The sequence below is a fragment of the Salvelinus namaycush genome, chromosome 40 (genome assembly GCF_016432855.1).
Source record: "Salvelinus namaycush isolate Seneca chromosome 40, SaNama_1.0, whole genome shotgun sequence".
NCBI classification, from domain to species: domain Eukaryota; kingdom Metazoa; phylum Chordata; class Actinopteri; order Salmoniformes; family Salmonidae; genus Salvelinus; species Salvelinus namaycush.
This window is the reverse complement of record NC_052346.1, coordinates 17,121,398-17,145,682: the sequence shown is the minus strand read 5'-3', so window position 1 is coordinate 17,145,682 and position 24,285 is coordinate 17,121,398. Positions and strand designations below refer to the sequence as shown.

The window sequence follows — 24,285 nt, the reverse complement described above, 5'->3', positions numbered from 1 at the left end:
CCGGGAGGTCGAGATATTTTTCCAGGTTTTTCCTCCCCTCTCCACGTGGTCAGGAAAAACTACTGGCCCCAAGTATAATCAAATGATTGAATAGAGACGAGGAGAGGAAGACGTTTTTGACTATTGAGCTACACCCTTAAAATGTCAGCATCTAACCCTCCCTCCCCTCTGTGTGTGTTAACAGGAGCAGGTAGAGAAGGTGTTTCAAAAGCAGGTGTCCATGCAGGAGATGTTTGAGAAGAGGAGGGTCAGTCTGAAGAAGCTGGCAGCCAAACAGACACGGCCCGTCCAGCCAGTGGCTCCCAGGCCTGAAGCCATCATCAAGTTCCCCATGTCCCCTCCTTGTGAGTACCACACTCTGCTCCACATGTCACACTGGTCATAACCATCTGACTCTACCTTTTCCCTCCCTGTCTCTCTGATTCTGACTCTACCCTTCCCTCCCTGTCTCTCTGGTTCTGACTCTACCCTTCCCTCCCTGTCTCTCTGGTTCTGACTCTACCTTTCCCTCCCTGTCTCTGGTTCTGACTCTACCCTTCCCTCCCTGTCTCTCTGGTTCTGACTCTACCTTTCCCTCCCTGTCTCTCTGGTTCTGACTCTACCCTTCCCTCCCTGTCTCTCTGGTTCTGACTCTACCCTTCCCTCCCTGTCTCTCTGGTTCTGACTCTACCCTTCCCTCCCTGCCTCTCTGGTTCTGACTCTACCCTCCCTCCCTGTCTCTCTGGTTCTGATTCTACCCTTCCCTCCCTGTCTCTCTGGTTCTGACTCTACCCTTCCCTCCCTGTCTCTCTGGTTCTGACTCTACCTTTCCCTCCCTGTCTCTCTGGTTCTGACTCTACCCTTCCCTCCCTGTCTCTCTGGTTCTGACTCTACCCTTCCCTCACTGTCTCTCTGGTTCTGACTCTACCCTTCCCTCACTGTCTCTCTGGTTCTGACTCTACCCTTCCCTCCCTGTCTCTCTGGTTCTGACTCTACCCCCCCCTCCCTGTCTCTCTGGTTCTGACTCTACCCTTCCCTCCCTGTCTCTCTGGTTCTGACTCTACCCTTCCCTCCCTGTCTCTCTGGTTCTGACTCTACCTTTCCCTCCCTGTCTCTCTGGTTCTGACTCTACCTTTCCCTCCCTGTCTCTCTGGTTCTGACTCTACCCTTCCCTCCCTGTCTCTCTGGTTCTGACTCTACCCTTCCCTCCCTGTCTCTCTGGTTCTGACTACCTTTCCCTCCCTGTCTCTCTGGTTCTGACTCTACCCTTCCCTCCCTGTCTCTCTGGTTCTGACTCTACCCTTCCCTCCTTGTCTCTCTGGTTCTGACTCTACCCTTCCCTCCCTGTCTCTCTGGTTCTGACTCTACCCTTCCCTCCCTGTCTCTCTGGTTCTGACTCTACCCTTCCCTCCCTGTCTCTCTGGTTCTGACTCTACCCTTCCCTCCCTGTCTCTCTGGTTCTGACTCTACCTTTCCCTCCCTGTCTCTCTGGTTCTGACTCTACCCTTCCCTCCCTGTCTCTCTGGTTCTGACTCTACCCTTCCCTCCCTGTCTCTCTGGTTCTGACTCTGCCCTTCCCTCACTGTCTCTCTGGTTCTGACTCTGCCCTTCCCTCCCTGTCTCTCTTGTTCTGACTCTACCCTTCCCTCCCTGTCTCTCTGGTTCTGACTCTACCCTTCCCTCCCTGTCTCTCTGGTTCTGACTCTACCTTTCCCTCCCTGTCTCTCTGGTTCTGACTCTACCTTTCCCTCCCTGTCTCTCTGGTTCTGACTCTACCTTTCCCTCCCTGTCTCTCTGGTTCTGACTCTACCCTTCCCTCCCTGTCTCTCTGGTTCTGACTCTACCTTTCCCTCCCTGTCTCTCTGGTTCTGACTCTACCTTTCCCTCCCTGTCGCTCTGGTTCTGACTCTACCCTTCCCTCCCTGTCTCTCTGGTTCTGACTACCTTTCCCTCCCTGTCTCTCTGGTTCTGACTCTACCTTTCCCTCCCTGTCTCTCTGGTTCTGACTCTACCCTTCCCTCCCTGTCTCTCTGGTTCTGACTCTACCTTTCCCTCCCTGTCTCTCTGGTTCTGACTCTACCTTTCCCTCCCTGTTGCTCTGGTTCTGACTCTATCCTTCCCTCCCTGTCTCTATGGTTCTGACTCTACCTTTCCCTCCCTGTCGCTCTGGTTCTGACTCTACCCTTCCCTCCCTGTCTCTCTGGTTCTGACTCTACCCTTCCCTCCCTGTCTCTCTGGTTCTGACTCTACCCTTCCCTCCCTGTCTCTCTGGTTCTGACTCTACCTTTCCCTCCCTGTCTCTCTGGTTCTGACTCTACCCTTCCCTCCCTGTCTCTCTGGTTCTGACTCTACCCTTCCCTCCCTGTCTCTGTGGTTCTGACTCTACCCTTCCCTCCCTGTCTCTCTGGTTCTGACTCTACCCTTCCCTCCCTGTCTCTCTGGTTCTGACTCTACCCTTCCCTCCCTGTCTCTCTGGTTCTGACTCTACCCTTCCCTCCCTGTCTCTCTGGTTCTGACTCTACCCTTCCCTCCCTGTCTCTCTGGTTCTGACTCTACCCTCCCTCCCTGTCTCTCTGGTTCTGACTCTCCCTCCCTGTCTCTCTGGTTCTGACTCTACCCTCCCTCCCTGTCTCTCTGGTTCTGACTCTCCCTCCCTGTCTCTCTGGTTCTGACTCTACCTTTCCCTCCCTGTCTCTCTGGTTCTGACTCTACCTTTCCCTCCCTGTCTCTCTGGTTCTGACTCTACCCTCCCTCCCTGTCTCTCTGGTTCTGACTCTACCCTTCCCTCCCTGTCTCTCTGGTTCTGACTCTACCTTTCCCTCCCTGTCTCTCTGGTTCTGACTCTACCCTTCCCTCCCAGTCTCTCTGGTTCTGACTCTACCCTTCCCTCCCTGTCTCTCTGGTTCTGACTCTACCTTTCCCTCCCTGTCTCTCTGGTTCTTTCTCTGTCTTTCCCTCCCTGTCTCTCTGGTTCTGACTGTCTTTCCCTCCCTGTCTCTCTGGTTCTGACTCTACCCTTCCCTCCCTGTCTCTCTTGTTCTGACTCTACCCTTCCCTCCCAGTCTCTCTGGTTCTGACTCTACCCTTCCCTCCCTGTCTCTCTGGTTCTGACTCTACCTTTCCCTCCCTGTCTCTCTGGTTCTTTCTCTGTCTTTCCCTCCCTGTCTCTCTGGTTCTGACTCTGTCTTTCCCTCCCTGTCTCTCTGGTTCTGACTCTACCCTTCCCTCCCTGTCTCTCTTGTTCTGACTCTACCCTTCCCTCCCAGTCTCTCTGGTTCTGACTCTACCTTTCCCTCCCTGTCTCTCTGGTTCTGACTCTACCTTTCCCTCCCTGTCTCTCTGGTTCTTTCTCTACCTTTCCCTCCCTGTCTCTCTGGTTCTGACTCTACCCTTCCCTCCCTGTCTCTCTGGTTCTTTCTCTGTCTTTCCCTCCCCGTCTCTCTGGTTCTGACTCTACCCTTCCCTCCCTGTCTCTCTGGTTCTGACTCTACCCTTCCCTCCCTGTCTCTCTGGTTCTGACTCTACCCTTCCCTCCCTGTCTCTCTGGTTCTTTCTCTGTCTTTCCCTCCCTGTCTCTCTGGTTCTTTCTCTGTCTTTCCCCCCCTGTCTCTCTGGTTCTGACTCTACCCTTCCCTCCCTGTCTCTCTGGTTCTGACTCTACCCTTCCCTCCCTGTCTCTCTGGTTCTGACTCTACCTTTCCCTCCCTGTCTCTCTGGTTCTGACTCTACCCTTCCCTCCCTGTCTCTCTGGTTCTGACTCTACCCTTCCCTCAATGTCTCTCTGGTTCTGACTCTACCCTTCCCTCCCTGTCTCTCTAGTTCTGACTCTACCCTTCCCTCCCTGTCTCTCTGGTTCTTTCTCTGTCTTTCCCTCCTTCTCTCTGGTTCTGATGGAAAAGGCTATATGGACACTCCTAATATTTTATTTCAGAATAGTTTAAAATTGGGTTAGGGTAGGGGTAAGGGTTTGGTTGAGGTAAGGGTCAGTTTTACATTTTGTTGAGTTGTTTTGCAGGTCAGCAGCAGCCTCTCCTGTTTCTGATCCATTCATTGCCATCTAGTGGCATGTAAGAACTGCGCCTTAAACAATATCTCATTCCCCGACAATATATCATTGATTGATTGAAATGACATTTTTGTTGGTTGTTTGAAGTTCAGATGAGTAGTTCTTATCCCGTCTTTCTGTTTCTTGTAGCTCACAGGAGTCAAGAGACGAGGAATGCAGAGGACAACATCTTGAACGTAGAAAACTGCAGAATAGTGGAGGTCCAGGTGCAGAACGGCGGCAGCAGACACGGCTCTCTGTCTGAGGAGGAGAACCTGGCTGTGCTCCGACGGTAGGGTCAGGGGTCAAAGGTCAATGATGTCATACTATAGCCTGAAATGCCTTAAAATAAATCAATGAACGGCCTCCCGAGTGGCGCAGCGGTCTAAGGCACTGCATCGCAGTGCTTGAAGCGTCACTACAGACCCAGGATCGATCCCAGGCTGTGTCACAACCGGCCGTGACCGGGAGTCCCATAGGGCGGCGCACAATTGGCCCATTGTCGTCCAGGTTAGGGGAGGGTTTGGCCGGGGGAGCTTTACTTGGTTCATCACTCTCTAGTGACTCCTTGTGACGGGCCGGGCACCTGCAGGCTGACTTCGGTCGTCAGTTGGACAGTGTTTCCTCCAACACATTGGTGCAGCTGGCATCCGGGTTAAGCGGGCAGGTGTTAAGAAGCGCGGTTTGGCGGGTCATGTTCCGGGAGACGCATGACTCGACCTTCACCTCTCCTAACCCCGTTGGGGAGTTGCAACGATGAGACCAGATCAAAATTGGGGAGAAAAAGGGGGTAAAAAAAATATATTAAAAAAACAATATCAATTAATCCTCTTGTGAAACACAATTCAAAAGAGATGGTTAGAAAGATAGTTAGATATTTCATACTTGGTATAGTTTATCAAAATAATAATTAGAGGTTGACCGATTAATTGGAATGGCCGATTAATTTCATAACAATCGGTAATAGGCATTTATGGACACCGATTATGGCCGATTACATTGCACTCCACGAGGAGACTGCGTGGCAGGCTGTGACAACCTGTTATGCGAGTGCAGCAAGGAGCCAAGGTAAGATGCTAGCTAGTATTAATCTTATCTTGTAAAAAACAATCAATCTTAACATAATGACTAGTTAACTACACATGGTTGATGATATTACTAGGTTATCTAGCTTGTCCTGCGTTGCATATAATCGATGCGGTGTCTGTTGATTTATTATTGAATCACAGCCTACTTCTCCAAACGGGTGATTTAACTAGGGAAATTGTGTCACTTCTCTTGCGTTCTGTGCAAGCAGAGTCAGGGTATATGCAGCAGTTTGGGCTGCCTGGCTCGTTGCGAACTGTGTGAAGACCATTTCTTCCTAACAAAGACCGTAATTAATTTGCCAGAATTGTACATAATTATGACATAACATTGAAGGTTGTGCAATGTAACAGGAATATTTAGACTTATGGATGCCACCCGTTAGATAAAATACGGAACGGTTCCGTATTTCACTGAAAGAATAAACGTTTTGTTTTCGAAATGATAGTTTCCAGATTTGACCATATTAATGACCAAAGGCTCGTATTTCTGTGTGTTATTATGTTATAATTAAGTCTATGATTTGATAGAGCTGTCTGACTGAGCGCTGGTAGGCAGCAGCAGGCTCGTAAGCATTCATTCAAACAGCACTTTCCTGCATTTGCCAGCAGCTCTTCTCTGTGCTTCAAGCATTGCGCTGTTTATGACTTCAAGCCTATCAACTCCTGAGATTAGGCTGGCAATACTATAGTGCCTATAAGAACATCCAATAGTCAAAGGTATATGAAATACAAATGGTATAGAGAGAAATAGTCCTATAATAACTACAACCTAAAACTTCTTAACTGGGAATATTGAAGACTCATGTTAAAAGGAACCACCAGCTTTCATATGTTCTCATGTTCTGAGCAAGGAGCTTAAACGTTAGCTTTCTTACATGGCACATATTGCACTTTTACTTTCTTCTCCAACACTTTGTTTTTGCATTATTTAAACCAAATTGAACATGTTTCATTATTTATTTGAGATTAAATTGATTTTATTGATGTATTATATTAAGTTAAAATAAGTGTTCATTCAGTATTGTTGTAATTGTCATTATTACAAATATATACATAAAAATCGTCCGATTAACCGGTATCGGCTTTTTTTGGTCCTCCAATAATCAGTATCAGTATCGGCTTTGAAAAATCATAATTGGTCGACCTCTAATAATAATATTACAATATGTTGATGTTAAATAGAATGTTGTTCTGTTCCTACAGACATGTAATGAACGAGCTGTTGGAAACTGAGAGGGCCTATGTAGAGGAGCTACTCTGTGTACTGCAGGTGTGTCACTTCTGACCACTAGAGGTCGCCACTTCTTCACTTACTGTCCTAAATGTAGTAATATATATATTTATATGTTTTTGTTGAAAATTGACTTATCATAGATGTGCATTTTCAGATTGTCCTGTGTTAACATTTTAGTATGTGTTGTTATTCCAGGGTTATGCTGCAGAGATGGACAACCCTGCCATGGCCCACCTCCTCCCCAGTGCGCTGCTCAACAGGAAGGATGTCCTGTTTGGAAACATGCCAGAGATCTACCAGTTCCACAAGAGGTGACTTTTACTCCACTGCAACACCCATGTTACATAATGTTTACTGAGAAATTTCCTGTCATTGTGAACAGCTGTTAGAGAAGAGGCACATTCATTCAACCATATCGATTTATAGGGTCCAATTTTAACAATATTTAATTTGGTTAACATTACCTCAAGCCCCCCAGTGCTTCCCAACCTCGGTAGTACTAACCTGTATCCCGCTGTCTGTCTGTGTCTCTCATCAGGACATTCCTCAGGGAGCTGGAGACCTACACAGACGTCCCTGAGCTGGTGGGACGCTGTTTCCTGGAGAGGATGGGCGACCTGCAGATCTATGAGAAGTACTGTCAGAACAAACCTCGCTCTGAGAGCTTGTGGAGACAGTGCTCCGACTGCGCCTTCTTCCAGGTAACCTTTCACCTTTCTTCCAGGGCCCTCAGTGTATCTTGGATAGGATCCTCAAGCTCAGTATACTGTAAGCTTGTAAAAAAATAAAAAAATAAAAATACATGTATTGACGTGTGATTGTTTGTTTTTACGAAGGAGTGCCAGAGAAAGTTGGAACACAAACTGGGGTTGGACTCGTACCTCCTCAAGCCAGTCCAGAGGATAACCAAATACCAGCTGATACTGAAGGAGTTACTGAAGTACAGTAAGGGCTGTGAGGGTTCAGAGGACCTGCAGGAGGCGCTGTCCTCCATCCTGGGGATCCTGAAGGCCGTCAACGACTCCATGCACCTCATCGCCATCACAGGATATGAGGTCAGCTAACCACAACACCCCTATTCTCCTCATGCTTTAGGGTGGAGAGGAAAAATTTACCCAACCGTGTAACATCTTCTGTACCACAGACAACGCTCAGTTATCTTTCCTACTTGTGATTTATTGTGTTAATTTATTGATCCCCAGGGGAGCCTGACGGAGCTGGGCAGGCTGCTGATGCAGGGGTCGTTCAGCGTGTGGACGGAACACAAGAAAGGTCACGCTAAGGTCAAGGACCTGGCCCGCTTCAAGCCCATGCAGAGACACCTGTTCCTGCATGAAAAAGCCTTGCTCTTCTGTAAGAGACGGGAGGAGAATGGGGAGGGTTACGAGAAAGCCCCGTCCTACAGCTTCAAACACTCCCTCAACGTGAGTCTGTTAATGTCTGGCTGGCTGGCTCACTGTCTGGGGGAGGGTTACGAGAAAGCCCCCTCGTACAGCTTCAAACACTTCCTCAATGTCCTGACTGACTTTCTGGCAGTCTGTCTGGCAGTCTGTCTGGCTGGCTGTCTGGCTGGCTCTCCTTTGATTTTTACTTGGATCTTTAGTATGTTATGAGTTCAACAGTGAAATAAAAGTGTAATATTCTTCGGTTCTCTCAAACAGATGAGTGCGGTGGGCATCACGGAGAGCGCCAAGGGTGACAACAAGAAGTTTGAGATCTGGTGTAATTCCAGAGAGGAGGTGTTTATCGTCCAGGCTGCGACACCTGAGATCAAAACATCTTGGTTGAACGAGATCAGGAAGGTTCTGACTGGCCAGCTGAAGGCCTGCAGGGGTAAGATGGGGGATCTGCGGCATTACAGACACACGCACACACATTCCAGAGTTGATACACATCTGGATGCTAAACTCTCTGTTGTTGTGTCTGTGTTCTGTTAGTAACTGTGATGATTTGTTCCAGAATCTAGTCAAAAGAAGGCGTCAGACACAATGTCTCCCAGTCCAACCAGCAACAGCCCACCGATCTGTCTCAGGTCAGATTTTACAGAGAGACCATGGCTAGAGACAGTTAGAGAGAAGGAATCAACATGGTTGGTTCTTCTCTTTTTCACCTGTTTGTTTCTCCCTCATAGTCCATTTAGGAACTGTCAGAAGAGCGTGAAGAAGGGAGAAGAGAAGAAGACAGATGCTGTCTTCTCTGACCCCAACTCCCCCTCCTCCCCAAAACACAAAGGTGAGTTGCCCTATTTTGTTGAGTAAAGAAAATGTTTTTTACTTCTATCATGACAAGAAAGCAAACTTCTGTTGCAGTTTTAGTGACCCCCCCTCGTCTGGTTAGGTACCCAAGCCGTCCTTGAATCTTTTCCTACTTCCTTCTTCCTTATCCTCCTTTAATCTGAGCTTTCTTTCTTTCTCTTCCTCTTCAAACCACTTTACTCTGTCTCTCCTTCCTGTCCCTCTTTCTCTACCGTGGTTGTAGAGGAGACAGTCACCAGTCCCACCACTGACAGGGCATCAGTGGCTAAAAAGCGTTTTACCCTTCAAGGCTTCAGCAATCTGAAGAGTCAGAAAGGTAACACTAGTGTCCTGGAGGCAGCCCCCATGTTGTCGTCATCATATATGGCAAAGATATGTTCTCCATTTTGAAGTCAACCCCAAGCTCTCTTAACCTACCCCCCTGATATGATTTTAGACAGGACACATCCTTTCCAGTAGTCGACTGCATCAGGGCTTTTGAAGACTGATATTTTGGCATGCTTTCCTTTGCAGAATTTCTTCACCCTGCTGGTAAAAGTCTAACATTACCAATGGTATTCTCTCAACCAGGTATACTACAGTATAGTTTGCGGTTAATACATCAAATATTAGAATTAGTGTCTGTTTTAGTAGGCCTGTCCCCCAGCCTCATTATTTAGATGTCTCCAATAGTATTAGCAAGTAGCTAATTAATCTAGTCAGTTTCAGGAAGCTCTTCCCTCTCTCACAGCTGTTTTTCTATTGCTCTCTTTATTATTTCTCTCTGTTTCCTTCTCTTCTGTCTCTGTTCTTCGGCCGACAGGATCCCTCCTTAGCCCTGACCATAAAGCCAAACGCCACGAGATTAAGAGTGACCCAACTCCCTTTGGGTGTAAAGGTATTCTATCTAGTCCATGTCATACCTGTGTTTGACTCTGTAGTGTAGTCATCCATCCATCCTGACCCTCCCTCACAGTAGTCATCCATCCTGACCCTGCCTCACTGTAGTCATCCATCCTGACCCTGCCTCACTGTAGTCATCCATCCATCCTGACCCTCCCTCACTGTAGTCATCCATCCATCCTGACCCTCCCTCACAGTAGTCATCCATCCTGACCCTGCCTCACTGTAGTCGTCCATCCATCCTGACCCTCCCTCACTGTAGGCATCCATCCTGACCCTCCCTCACAGTAGTCATCCATCCTGACCCTGCCTCACTGTAGTCATCCATCCATCCTGACCCTCCCTCACAGTAGTCATCCATCCATCCTGACCCTCCCTCACTGTAGGCATCCATCCTGACCCTGCCTCACTGTAGTCATCCATCCATCCTGACCCTCCCTCACTGTAGTCATCCATCCATCCTGACCCTCCCTCACTGTAGGCATCCATCCTGACCCTCCCTCACTGTAGTCATCCATCCATCCTGACCCTCCCTCACTGTAGGCATCCATCCTGACCCTCCCTCACTGTAGTCATCCATCCTGACCCTCCCTCACTGTAGTCATCTCAGCACCATGTCAACTCCCCATCATCCCAAAATATATCTCTGTGTGACCATCATGCAAGCATTATTTGAGTAAACTGGAGAGGGAATGAATTGTGGTAGATCAATGTAAGACATTCAGCCACCAGGGCCCGCTGAGTGCATTGGTACTGTCTAGCTAAAGACACTGGACTGACGAGGGACTGCAACATGGAGATGAACCAGATAAGAGAATTCAAATTTGACGATCGTTGACACAGAAGATGCAACAATGTCTTGTTTTAAACAAGTGAAAAATCTATGAAAGCCTTGTTGGCCTGAAAGGCCTTTGTAAGACAGTTTGATGGATGAGTCAACCTACACCTGTGTACTTCAAAGCCACCTGAGTGGCAGACACAGCGTTCACCTGGACGATGTTGCTGACTGCTCTTCTTCTCCTCAGAGCCTGGTCAGACTCCTCACATCACTCTGAGCAGGGCCAAGTGGCTCAGCACCTCTAGTCTCTTAAAGGCCAAAAGGAGAGGTAGTGTGACAACATGCCTGGGAGGAACACGCTGCTGCACTGTGTGGTTGGCCTGGACCCTGCTCTGCTTCTTCCACACACCCCCCCAACACATAGTCACAAATCACTAGCTTGTTCCACAATCACAGACAAATCTTCTCTCTGAGATTTGCTGTTGAATATCTGTGTGATATTCACAGCCGGAAAATACTGATTTGGGTTGTTTGTTTACTGTAAGGCAAACTGTGTGTCTCTCTCTGTGGTATGTGTTGTCGTGTTGGTTGCTGTGTGTCTCTCTCTCTGTGGCATGTGTTGTCGTGTTGGTTGCTGTGTGTCTCTCTCTCTGTGGCATGTGTTGTCGTGTTGGTTGCTGTGTGTCTCTCTGTGGCATGTGTTGTCGTGTTGGTTGCTGTGTGTCTCTCTCTCTGTGGCATGTGTTGTCGTGTTGGTTGCTGTGTGTCTCTCTCTGTGGCATGTGTTGTCGTGTTGGTTGCTGTGTGTCTCTCTCTGTGGCATGTGTTGTCGTGTTGGTTGCTGTGTCTCTCTCTCTGTGGCATGTGTTGTCGTGTTGGTTGCTGTGTGTCTCTCTCTGTGGCATGTGTTGTCGTGTTGGTTGCTGTGTGTCTCTGTGGCATGTGTTGTCGTGTTGGTTGCTGTGTGTCTCTCTCTGTGGCATGTGTTGTCGTGTTGGTTGCTGTGTGTCTCTCTCTGTGGCATGTGTTGTCGTGTTGGTTGCTGTGTGTCTCTGTGGCATGTGTTGTCGTGTTGGTTACTGTGTGTCTCTCTCTGTGGCATGTGTTGTCGTGTTGGTTGCTGTGTGTCTCTCTCTGTGGCATGTGTTGTCGTGTTGGTTGCTGTGTGTCTCTGTGGCATGTGTTGTCGTGTTGGTTGCTGTGTGTCTCTCTCTGTGGCATGTGTTGTCGTGTTGGTTGCTGTGTGTCTCTCTCTGTGGCATGTGTTGTCGTGTTGGTTGCTGTGTGTCTCTGTGGCATGTGTTGTCGTGTTGGTTACTGTGTGTCTCTCTCTGTGGCATGTGTTGTCGTGTTGGTTGCTGTGTGTCTCTCTCTGTGGCATGTGTTGTCGTATTGGTTGCTGTGTGTCTCTCTCTGTGGCATGTGTTGTCGTGTTGGTTGCTGTGTGTCTATGTTTCTGACGGATCACAATGCATTGATCTAGGTCTCACTGGATGCTAGGACTCCACGTCTGTTCTTCTTGGTTATTCAATCATGTTCTTTGGGTTCTAATCTGGTTCTTGTGGTTCTGGATTTACAGTGTACTCTGTCAATGGATGTGTTTGCATCAAGTTCACCTTGTCTTGTGTACGATTGTGTTAGTGTCCACTCTTCCTTTCCTCTTGAGTGTCACTCCCTTTCTCTAGTTTGACAAACTATCCTCCATGTTGGGATCAAACATTTCATGACAATAACGTTCTCTAAATTGCAATCTATCTTGGATGTGTCTTGGAATTTTTGGTGCCACTGTTAAATCTTAATCTAGATATCAAATCGAGTTTGCTGAATTCTATTACTCTCCTTCTCTCTTTCCTACTCTCCTTCTCTCTTTCCTACTCTCCTTCTCTCTTTCCTACTCTTCTTCTCTCTTTCCTACTCTCCTTCTCTCTTTCCTACTCTTCTTCTCTCTTTCCTACTCTCCTTCTCTCTTTCCTACTCTCCTTCTCTCTTTCCTACTCTCCTTCTCTCTTTCCTACTCTTCTTCTCTCTTTCCTACTCTCCTTCTCTCTTTCCTACTCTCCTTCTCTCTTTCCTACTCTCCTTCTCTCTTTCCTACTCTCCTTCTCTCTTTCCTACTCTTCTTCTCTCTTTCCTACTCTCCTTCTCTCTTTCCTACTTTCCTACTCTCCTTCTCTCTTTCCTACTCTCCTTCTCTCTTTCCCTCCTCCCCCTAGGTTGGAACAAGGCCTCTTTCTCCATGGACGTGCCAGAAGTGCATGATGGGTACTCCAGCGCCGAGGACCCCATGAACTCTGACCCTGAGGATGAGGGAGGCAGGAAGCTGGTGAGTCATGGTCGCCAACATGTCTACAACATGTTATGAAAGTTACTTGTTATTCCCTAGCAACACACATAGTAACATGACACACTGGACGCAAACATATGAACTTTGCCCTTTACCCTGTGACCCCAGGCTGTCGGCGACAGGTTCACAGTGGTGGCGGACTATGAGAAGGAGAAAGGAGGTCCTCAGGACCTGTCAGTGAAGAGTGGAGACATGGTGCAGCTGATTAAAGAGGGAGATGACGGACAGTGGTTTGTTAGAAACATGGGGAGCAACAAAGATGGCTGGGTAGCAGCAGCCAACCTTCTCACCCTCATCACAGAGTCCAAGTCCTCGCAGTCCCTCTGCAGCTCAGGTACACTGGCTCCGTCTGTCTGTCTGCCTCTTTCTCTTCAGTCTCTCTCTCGGTTTGTGCAAGAGGGAACTGTATCTTGCAACCCAAATAGCTATTTTGAAAAGTAACAGGAGTGTGTCTGTATTTTAGTTTGTTTTAGAAGTATCTGTGGACTCTAATGGAAACTAACTTGTGTGTGTTTTGGTGTGTTACAGAGGGCAGCATAACTGGCAACCTCAGCACCTCCTCCAGCTGCAGTGAAACCTACACAAGTTTCTCGGACATCAAGCCCTAAAGTCCCACCCCCTCTAAGCCCTGAGACACAGCTACAGCGCCACCCAGTGGTTGACTGTTCAAACGACACGTGCACTTTTCCCCTCTACTACTGTTCAAATCAAATCAAATGTGCCGAATACAACTGGTGTAGCCTTTACAGTGAAATGCTTGCACACGTTAGTTTTCATTACAGTCCATAGATACTTCACTCATACTGAAGTGGAGGCTGCCTGGAATGTAGCAGAAAGCAGTCTAATAGCTGCTTATCTGTCAATGTGAAGGGAAGGTAATGAAGGACTGCTTTCCTCTGGACATACTCTACTCTCAGGGATAAGAGGTAGTGTCCTGGCCTTGTTACTGTGATTGAGGGCTAGCACACATTGAGAACAGGAAGTTCAGGCCTCTCCCCTACCTGTTTGACAGAGATGAACAAGGAAGGACACACCCGCTCCATTCACACACACAGGCAGGCTTTGTTAGCCTAGCGTGGTACCGCTCCTCCCACTCCAACAAGGTGACAGTGATATGGAGCCAGGAGCTCCTCTACTGAACTCAACACTTCAACAGACAAACAAACAGACGCCTCAGTCTCTCTCCTGTGGACTCGTAACCAGTTGTGTCACAATGTTTCTCTGTGTCAGGCAGTCAACCTCCTCAGTATGTCCTCAGTCCTCTCCTGAGTGACTTTAAAAATAGATGAGGGATTTATATTTCATATGTTTCCCCAAGACAAACTAAACTGTAAAAGTGTCGAGACAATCACATTGTAGCAAGAATGCAAATTAGAATGGAATTGTCATGAAATACTTTTTGAGTTTGGTCAACTCTGTATATCTATGGCTTTGTCCAGAGGCCCTCCAGTACATTTCCAGTCCCTCTCCCTCCCTCCCTGTTTCTCCTTCCTCCACCTGTGCTGTCTGGGCTATTAGTGAACTCTTGGCTTTGTTCCCAGTGATCTGAGAGAGCTGGGCTTTAAACTACCAGGTGTTCTTTAGGCAGGGGCGATATTACAGGACGGTCAGATATCATAGATACTTCAACAATAACAGTGCTCAGGATGTTCTTCTGAATCATTTTCTCTTGGCTCAAAGTGAAATCTTATACACTACACAGAAATCCCCTGAAGATTGAGATTCCCATAAAAAGATTAATGTCAGGTCGATTGATGTTGAAATAACTGTGTACTGTACCAGAGAGTATAGACTTAAAATGAATTATTTGTATGCGTTAATCAATGTGTGTAAGTTCATTTATTTGAGAAAGATTTGTACAGAATCTACAGATATTATTATCCTATACCTCGTATTTTTCATTTAAAATGTGTATGTTGTGTATGAGGACCATGGATATGTTTTCGTGGGTCTAAGTATATCAAAGATATTTTATTAATTGGTTGGCGGAGCATGTTTCCATGGTAATTTCTTAACTCCTGAGACAACATATATTAATAGAAATATCATCCTTTTCCTCATTTGAGAATGCAGTCTGTACACTGAAAACCGAAGATGGTGCTGAAAGTTCAACTCAGAATGATGGTTGTCTCAAATTTTAGCACGCACAATAAAAGGTTGTAAACTGTTTTGGTTATAACCGTTTTAGTTATAACTGTTTTTATAACTTATTGTTCTACTGTATATATTTTTGGATTTTCCCCCAGTGAGATGACAATGTTGTTACTGTGTGTCACATTGTTATACAGCACCTTGCCGCATTATTTAGTTCTTTATTTTCCTACGGTAACAAGTATTGATACAGATCTTATATAATTAATGATATGCATTCATATCTGTGTATATGTGTAAATATGTATCTCTGAGGTGTATTATTAAAGCCGCTGAATAAAGACAAACGTTCTTTGCTTTAATCCAATGACTGTTGGTTTTTCTCATTATAAAACCATCAGATATCATTAAATGATGTAGTCGATCATTGCTCACTGTGTGGTCGTTAGTTTGTTTTAAATAATTTAACGTTGCAGTTACGGTCTTATTTTAATGTCGATTTTCACACTCACAGCCTAGACATATTTGAAAATGTATACATTTGAAATTGTTTCATATTTTCAATATTTTTGTGATTTTGACATAACACAACATAAAAACAGTACAGTATATGAATAGAATACACCACGCACAACTCAAGTTAGGCTTCTACCAAAAATATTTTATGAAATATTTTATTGAGTGTATATTACTAGAAAAGATTATGATTCACCCCTAGTTGCTAAGCTCTAGAAGAGTGATTTCCAGCGTTCACGGAGGTTTGGTGAATACCTGTTTTGTGTGCTGTAACTGATAGACCTACAGTAGGGCCATCTTGTTTCGCCGGTTTAAGGGTCAAATTGACTTTTTCCCATTTATAAATAATTTGTACACAAAAAAACACAGCCATAATCAAAACATTGTTCGAGCATGTTTTTCTAGAGCATAGCTGCTATTATCCATGAAATCTAAAAAACAATTGTGATCCGGATATGAAAATCCCTCAACGTCACAGGGGAAAGGACCAATGGGCTGGTAGATAAATATTCAGTGTGCGCCGCCTTTCCCGGGACTGTGGCTCATATCGAATCAGACCAAATGGAATTCTGCACTGCCTTCTTAAAAGATTCCGTACATTTTAATTCGCACATACACATATTCCTCTGACGTTTTGCCCAGCATACAACAAACACACCGCTGGCGTGACCAGAAAAAGCTGCTCGGTTACATTGAGAATCGAGACAGCAGCAAAGACATCCGAGAGAAAAAATACAAAATAGACTCTTGCACCGTAAGTATTCGTAATTTATTAGATTCTTACGAGATAGCTAGCTAGGCAAAGTTAGGCAATTTTAACCCACGATTATTGTTCAAATGTTTCAAAGTGATGCTGCCCTTAACATTGTATTCAATCGATTCAAGTTTGAAACAATCTTTCTACTTTAATTAAATGCAGCCATTGCCAATCTGTTTAGCTGCATTTCTGTTAAACCATTAGCTGCTAAAACGGTCCGATGTATGCATGTGACATCCATTCTGTTAAAGGGAGTTTAAAACCCCAAACGGGTGTATCCCATAGTTGACATATTCGCACATGTCTTATTTGTTTTATTTCTGCGTGTCTACATTAATCTACATGTCATGTGAAGCTTTCATCCGGGAACGTTCTTCCCTAAACATGTTGATGGTCCTTTAACACACAGGACAAGTAGAGTGTGTTTGCGTAATGTCACGCATCGAATGTGTCAAGTCTGGCTTTGTTTGTACAGTGTTTGTTTTGCTTTAGCACTAGCAGAGCTTAGCTTTCCGTGCAGTAGGATAGGAACACCAATGAACAGTGAAGACGGAGAGAGGCCGTCGCATAGGCTGCTATTCTGTCTAGCCAGCTGTCATTCTCTATTAGGCCTACAGTAACAACCTAATCGAAATGTTCGTCTTATAAATAATTTCTTAATTTAAAGACATTGGACCTTGACCTACCATGTTACATTTTTAGTTTGGCCCCTTGTTTTGTTATTATTCATTTATTTATGTATTTATCCAGCCAGACTAGTTTTGTGATCTCCAGCTTTAATGCATAATTATTTGTGCCTCCATATTTCTAAATCAGACAGTCCGTGTCATTAGACAGGATGTGTGATGTAAATGTATGTTTTGAAAGTGTCAGATTGGCTACCAACATTCACAATCTTAGACCAGGCATGAACAACTGTCACCCAGACTGCACCTCACATAGGATAGATTGTCTCACCATTTTAAAGAGTACCCTATGACATGTCTGACAAGCTGCATAGGCTTATGTCATCAGTGATGTAGTCAGTGCAGGGACAATCATGATGCTCAGTGACACTTTAGGTAACTCTAGGCCTTATGGGAGTTTTATTTCAGCAGCTCGAACCACAGATCTAGGACCAGATTACCCTGCCCCCAATCATAGCCTTCACCATTAGGGGTTGGAAAGTATCTGACCCTCTATCTGTGGTTAGAGGTGATTAGAGGCCAGAATGATGATGGTGGTTTGATGATAAAGATAACAGGCAAAATGGCTGCAGAACATCCCCTGAAATAGAACAACCCATTGGAGTGTTCCATCAGTCTTTTTGTTTTGTCTGGGTTCCGTTTGCATTCAGTCTGAGTTCTGAATTGTTCTGTCTCTATTCTTTCTGTGATGAGGTTGTGTGTGTTTGTTCATGGAGCTCTGGGACTGGACTCCATCTTGACTGATGGAGATGGAATCATGTCAGGCCCTGTGAAGGGCAGTACCTCTCCCCTCTCCTGCTTCAGTCTCTCTCTCCTACTACCGTAACCATTCTCATGATTTATAAATGACTCCCTATAGCTCCATAAATGACTCCCTATAGCTCCATAAATGACTCCCTATAGCTCCATAAATGACTCCCTATAGCTTGTTTAGCAAAAAAAGTCGATGCATTCGCAACCATGGAGCAAAACAGGCGGGGTTGACTTAGAATCAATGGATCGTTGACATGTAAACTTTTATATTTTTGTCACATGCTTAGTAAACAACAGGTGTAGACTAACAGTGAAATGCTTACGAGGCCTTCCCAACAATGCAGAATACAATAAAGTAGAACAATTTTTAACACAAGGATTAAATCCGCAATGATGGCTTGGCTATATACATGGGGTACCGAGCCGATGTGCAGGGGTACGAGGTAATCGAGGTAGATATGTACTTATAGGTAGGGGTAAAGTGACTTGTTAACAGGATATATGATATGTGATGTGTGTGTGTGTGTGTGGCGACAGTGTGCGTGTGTATGTGTGGGTAGAGTCCAGTGTGTATGTGTTGGAGTGTCTGTGTGGGTAGAGTCCAGTGTGTATGTGTTGGAGTGTCTGTGTGGGTAGAGTCCAGTGTGTATGTGTTGGAGTGTCTGTGTGGGTAGAGTCCAGTGTGTATGTGTTGGAGTGTCTGTGTGGGTAGAGTCCAGTGTGTATGTGTTGGAGTGTCTGTGTGGGTAGAGTCCAGTGTGTATGTGTTGGAGTGTCTGTGTGGGTAGAGTCCAGTGTGTATGCGTAGGAGTGTCTGTGTGGGTAGAGTCCAGTGTGTATGTGTTGGAGTGTCTGTGTGGGTAGAGTCCAGTGTGTATGTGTTGGAGTGTCTGTGTGGGTAGAGTCCAGTGTGTATGCGTAGGAGTGTCTGTGTGGGTAGAGTCCAGTGTGTATGCATAGAGTCAAAAAGAGTTAGTGCATTGTTTTCGTGACGTTGTCAGCTAACCTGTCTGGCTGTAGATCAACTATTTTCCAGTTTCACATCTAATCAACCAATGCTAGATATTTGGTGAGATGAGGTTCATTTAATAAGCTATGTAATACCAGGGTGTCGGTTAGATGAGGTAAGTTTATTTAATATGCCTATTGTAATACCAGGGTGTCGGTTAGATGAGGTTAGTTTATTTAATATGCTATGTAATACCAGGGTGTCGGTTAGATGAGGTTAGTTTATTTAATATGTCTATTGTAATACCAGGGTGTCGGTTAGATGAGGTTAGTTTATTTAATATGCCTATTGTAATACCAGGGTGTCGGTTAGATGAGGTTAGTTTATTTAATATGCTATTGTAATACCAGGGTGTCGGTTAGATGAGGTAAGTTTATTTAATATGCCTATTGTAATACCAGGGTGTCGGTTAGATGAGGTTAGTTTATTTAATATGTCTATTGTAATACCAGGGTGTCGGTTAGATGAGGTTAGTTTATTTAATATGTCTATTGTAATACCAGGGTGTCGGTTAGATGAGGTTAGTTTATTTAATATGCCTATTGTAATACCAGGGTGTCGGTTAGATGAGGTAAGTTTATTTAATATGCCTATTGTAATACCAGGGTGTCGGTTAGATGAGGTTAGTTTATTTAATATGCTATTGTAATACCAGGGTGTCGGTTAGATGAGGTTAGTTTATTTAATATGCCTATTGTAATACCAGGGTGTCGGTTAGATGAGGTTAGTTTATTTAATATGTCTATTGTAATACCAGGGTGTCGGTTAGATGAGGTTAGTTTATTTAATATGTCTATTGTAATACCAGGGTGTCGGTTAGATGAGGTTAGTTTATTTAATATGCCTATTGTAATACCAGGGTGTCGGTTAGATGAGGTAAGTTTATTTAATATGCCTATTGTAATACCAGGGTGTCGGTTAGATGAGGTTAGTTTATTTAATATGCTATTGTAATACCAGGGTGTCGGTTAGATGAGGTTAGTTTATTTAATATGCCTATTGTAATACCAGGGTGTCGGTTAGATGAGGTTAGTTTATTTAATATGTCTATTGTAATACCAGGGTGTCGGTTAGATGAGGTTAGTTTATTTAATATGCCTATTGTAATACCAGGGTGTCGGTTAGATGAGGTAAGTTTATTTAATATGCCTATTGTAATACCAGGGTGTCGGTTAGATGAGGTTAGTTTATTTAATATGTCTATTGTAATACCAGGGTGTTAGTTTATTTAGTATGCTATGTAATACCAGGGTGCCGGTTAGATGAGGTTAGTTTATTTAATATGCTATTGTAATACCAGGGTGTCGGTTAGATGAGGTTAGTTTATTTAATATGCCTATTGTAATACCAGGGTGTCGGTTAGATGAGGTTAGTTTATTTAATATGCCTATTGTAATACCAGGGTGTCGGTTAGATGAGGTTAGTTTATTTAATATGTCTATTGTAATACCAGGGTGTCGGTTAGATGAGGTTAGTTTATGTAATATGCCTATTGTAATACCAGGGTGTCGGTTAGATGAGGTTAGTTTATTTAATATGCCTATTGTAATACCAGGGTGTCGGTTAGATGAGGTTAGTTTATTTAATATGCTATTGTAATACCAGGGTGTCGGTTAGATGAGGCAAGTTTATGTAATATGCCTATTGTAATACCAGGGTGTCGGTTAGATGGGGTTAATGTAATATGCTATGTAATACCAGGGTGTCGGTTAGATGAGGCTAGTTTATTTAATATGCTATTGTAATACCAGGGTGTCGGTTAGATGAGGTTAGTTTATTTAATATGCCTATTGTAATACCAGGGTGCCGGTTAGATGAGGTTAGTTTATGTAATATGCCTATTGTAATACCAGGGTGTCGGTTAGATGAGGTTAGTTTATTTAATATGCTATTGTAATACCAGGGTGTCGGTTAGATGAGGCTAGTTTATTTAATATGCTATTGTAATACCAGGGTGTCGGTTAGATGAGGCTAGTTTATTTAATATGCTATTGTAATACCAGGGTGTCGGTTAGATGAGGCAAGTTTATGTAATATGCTATTGTAATACCAGGGTGTCGGTTAGATGAGGCAAGTTTATGTAATATGCCTATTGTAATACCAGGGTGTCGGTTAGATGAGGCAAGTTTATGTAATATGCCTATTGTAATACCAGGGTGTCGGTTAGATGGGGTTAATGTAATATGCTATGTAATACCAGGGTGTCGGTTAGATGAGGCTAGTTTATTTAATATGCCTATTGTAATACCAGGGTGTCGGTTAGATGAGGTTAGTTTATTTAATATGCCTATTGTAATACCAGGGTGTCGGTTAGATGAGGCTAGTTTATTTAATATGCTATTGTAATACCAGGGTGTCGGTTAGATGAGGCAAGTTTATGTAATATGCCTATTGTAATACCAGGGTGTCGGTTAGATGGGGTTAATGTAATATGCTATGTAATACCAGGGTGTCGGTTAGATGAGGCTAGTTTATTTAATATGCCTATTGTAATACCAGGGTGTCGGTTAGATGAGGCTAGTTTATTTAATATGCTATGTAATACCAGGGTGTCGGTTAGATGAGGCTAGTTTATTTAATATGCCTATTGTAATACCAGGGTGTCGGTTAGATGAGGCTAGTTTATTTAATATGCTATGTAATACCAGGGTGTCGGTTAGATGAGGCTAGTTTATTTAATATGCTATGTAATACCAGGGTGTCGGTTAGATGAGGTTAGTTTATTTAATATGCCTATTGTAATACCAGGGTGTCGGTTAGATGGGGTTAATGTAATATGCTATGTAATACCAGGGTGTCGGTTAGATGAGGCAAGTTTATGTAATATGCCTATTGTAATACCAGGGTGTCGGTTAGATGGGGTTAATGTAATATGCTATGTAATACCAGGGTGTCGGTTAGATGAGGCTAGTTTATTTAATATGCCTATTGTAATACCAGGGTGTCGGTTAGATGAGGTTAGTTTATGTAATATGCTATGTAATACCAGGGTGTCGGTTAGATGAGGTTAGTTTATTTAATATGCCTATTGTAATACCAGGGTGTCGGTTAGATGAGGTTAGTTTATTTAATATGTCTATTGTAATACCAGGGTGTCGGTTAGATGAGGTTAGTTTATTTAATATGCTATTGTAATACCAGGGTGTCGGTTAGATGAGGTTAGTTTATTTAATATGCCTATTGTAATACCAGGGTGTCGGTTAGATGAGGTTAGTTTATTTAATATGTCTATTGTAATACCAGGGTGTCGGTTAGATGAGGTTAGTTTATTTAATATGCCTATTGTAATACCAGGGTGTCGGTTAGATGAGGTAAGTTTATTTAATATGCCTATTGTAATACCAGGGTGTCGGTTAGATGAGGTTAGTTTATTTAGTATGCTATGTAATACCAGGGTGTTAGTTTATTTAATATGCTATGTAATACCAGGGTGTTAGTTTATTTAATATGCTATGTAATACCAGGGTGTTAGTTTATTTAATATGCTATTGTAATACCAGGGTGTCGGTTAGATGAGGTTAGTTTATTTAATATGCCTATTGTAATACCAGGGTGTCAGTTAGATGGGGTTAATGTAATATGCTATGTAATACCAGGGTGCCGGTTAGATGAGGTTAGTTTATTTAATATGCCTATTGTAATACCAGGGTGCCGGTTAGATGAGGTTAGTTTATGTAATATGCCTATTGTAATACCAGGGTGTCGGTTAGATGAGGTTAGTTTATTTAATATGTCTATTGTAATACCAGGGTGTCGGTTAGATGAGGCTAGTTTATTTAATATGCCTATTGTAATACCAGGGTGTCGGTTAGATGAGGTTAGTTTATTTAATATGCCTATTGTAATACCAGGGTGTCGGTTAGATGAGGTTAGTTTATTTAATATGCCTATTGTAATACCAGGGTGTCGGTTAGATGAGGTTAGTTTATTTAATATGCCTATTGTAATACCAGGGTGTCGGTTAGATGAGGTTAGTTTATTTAATATGTCTATTGTAATACCAGGGTGTCGGTTAGATGAGGTTAGTTTATTTAATATGCCTATTGTAATACCAGGGTGTCGGTTAGATGAGGTTAGTTTATTTAATATGCCTATTGTAATACCAGGGTGTCGGTTAGATGAGGTTAGTTTATTTAATATGCCTATTGTAATACCAGGGTGTCGGTTAGATGAGGTTAGTTTATTTAATATGTCTATTGTAATACCAGGGTGTCGGTTAGATGAGGTTAGTTTATTTAGTATGCTATGTAATACCAGGGTGTTAGTTTATTTAATATGCTATGTAATACCAGGGTGTTAGTTTATTTAGTATGCTATGTAATACCAGGGTGCCGGTTAGATGAGGTTAGTTTATTTAATATGCTATGTAATACCAGGGTGTCGGTTAGATGAGGTTAGTTTATTTAATATGCTATGTAATACCAGGGTGTCGGTTAGATGAGGTTAGTTTATTTAATATGCTATGTAATACCAGGGTGTCGGTTAGATGAGGTTAGTTTATTTAATATGCTATTGTAATACCAGGGTGTCGGTTAGATGAGGTTAGTTTATTTAATATGCCTATTGTAATACCAGGGTGTCAGTTAGATTAGGTTAGTTTATTTAATATGCTATTGTAATACCAGGGTGTCGGTTAGATGGGGTTGTAATACCAGGGTGTCGTTAGATGAGGTTAGTTTATTTAATATGCCTATTGTAAATCCCAGGGTGTCGGTTAGATGAGGTTAGTTTTTTAATATGCCTATTGTAATACCAGGGTGTCAGTTAGATGGGGTTAATGTAATATGCTATGTAATACCAGGGTGTCGGTTAGATGAGGCAAGTTTATGTAATATGCCTATTGTAATACCAGGGTGTCGGTTAGATGAGGTTAGTTTATTTAATATGCCTATTGTAATACCAGGGTGTCGGTTAGATGAGGTTAGTTTATTTAATATGCCTATTGTAATACCAGGGTGTCAGTTAGATGGGGTCAATGTAATATGCTATGTAATACCAGGGTGTCGGTTAGATGAGGTTAGTTTATTTAATATGCTATGTAATACCAGGGTGTCGGTTAGATGAGGTTAGTTTATTTAATATGCCTATTGTAATACCAGGGTGCCGGTTAGATGAGGTTAGTTTATTTAATATGTCTATTGTAATACCAGGGTGTCGGTTAGATGAGGTTAGTTTATTTAATATGCTATGTAATACCAGGGTGCCGGTTAGATGAGGTTAGTTTATTTAGTATGCTATGTAATACCAGGGTGTTAGTTTATTTAATATGCTATGTAATACCAGGGTGTTAGTTTATTTAGTATGCTATGTAATACCAGGGTGCCGGTTAGATGAGGTTAGTTTATTTAATATGCCTATTGTAATACCAGGGTGTCAGTTAGATGGGGTTACTGTAATATGCTATGTAATACCAGGGTGCCGGTTAGATGAGGTTAGTTTATTTAATATGCCTATTGTAATACCAGGGTGTCGGTTAGATGAGGTTAGTTTATTTAATATGTCTATTGTAATACCAGGGTGTCGGTTAGATGAGGTTAGTTTATTTAATATGCCTATTGTAATACCAGGGTGTCAGTTAGATGGGGTTAGTTTATTTAATATGTCTATTGTAATACCAGGGTGTCGGTTAGATGAGGTTAGTTTATTTAATATGCCTATTGTAATACCAGGGTGTCGGTTAGATGAGGTAAGTTTATTTAATATGCCTATTGTAATACCAGGGTGTCGGTTAGATGAGGTTAGTTTATTTAATATGTCTATTGTAATACCAGGGTGTCGGTTAGATGAGGTTAGTTTATTTAATATGTCTATTGTAATACCAGGGTGCCGGTTAGATGAGGTTAGTTTATTTAATATGCCTATTGTAAT

At 43.5% G+C, this 24,285-nt stretch overlaps 2 protein-coding genes across 2 annotated transcripts in view; both read left to right on the top strand.

The window, feature by feature from the left end:
* Window positions 1-15,023, top strand: part of LOC120033432 (guanine nucleotide exchange factor DBS-like) — a 35,045-nt gene extending 20,022 nt beyond the window's left edge. Inside the window, exons 12-23 of the mRNA XM_038979792.1 lie at window positions 185-344; window positions 4,175-4,316; window positions 6,316-6,382; window positions 6,542-6,657; window positions 6,885-7,047; window positions 7,183-7,401; window positions 7,549-7,770; window positions 8,008-8,179; window positions 8,306-8,578; window positions 12,475-12,584; window positions 12,714-12,939; window positions 13,134-15,023. Of these exons, the coding sequence (XP_038835720.1) occupies window positions 185-344; window positions 4,175-4,316; window positions 6,316-6,382; window positions 6,542-6,657; window positions 6,885-7,047; window positions 7,183-7,401; window positions 7,549-7,770; window positions 8,008-8,179; window positions 8,306-8,578; window positions 12,475-12,584; window positions 12,714-12,939; window positions 13,134-13,213 (1,950 nt within the window). The 3' untranslated portion in view covers window positions 13,214-15,023. The remainder of the gene's footprint in view (window positions 1-184; window positions 345-4,174; window positions 4,317-6,315; window positions 6,383-6,541; window positions 6,658-6,884; window positions 7,048-7,182; window positions 7,402-7,548; window positions 7,771-8,007; window positions 8,180-8,305; window positions 8,579-12,474; window positions 12,585-12,713; window positions 12,940-13,133) is intronic.
* Window positions 15,024-15,748: 725 nt separating this feature from the next.
* LOC120033613 (calcium-binding protein 39-like) overlaps window positions 15,749-24,285 on the top strand; it is a 24,232-nt gene continuing 15,695 nt past the window's right edge. The window contains exon 1 of the mRNA XM_038980044.1: window positions 15,749-15,966. The gene's annotated coding sequence lies outside the window, so the exon portion shown is untranslated. The remainder of the gene's footprint in view (window positions 15,967-24,285) is intronic.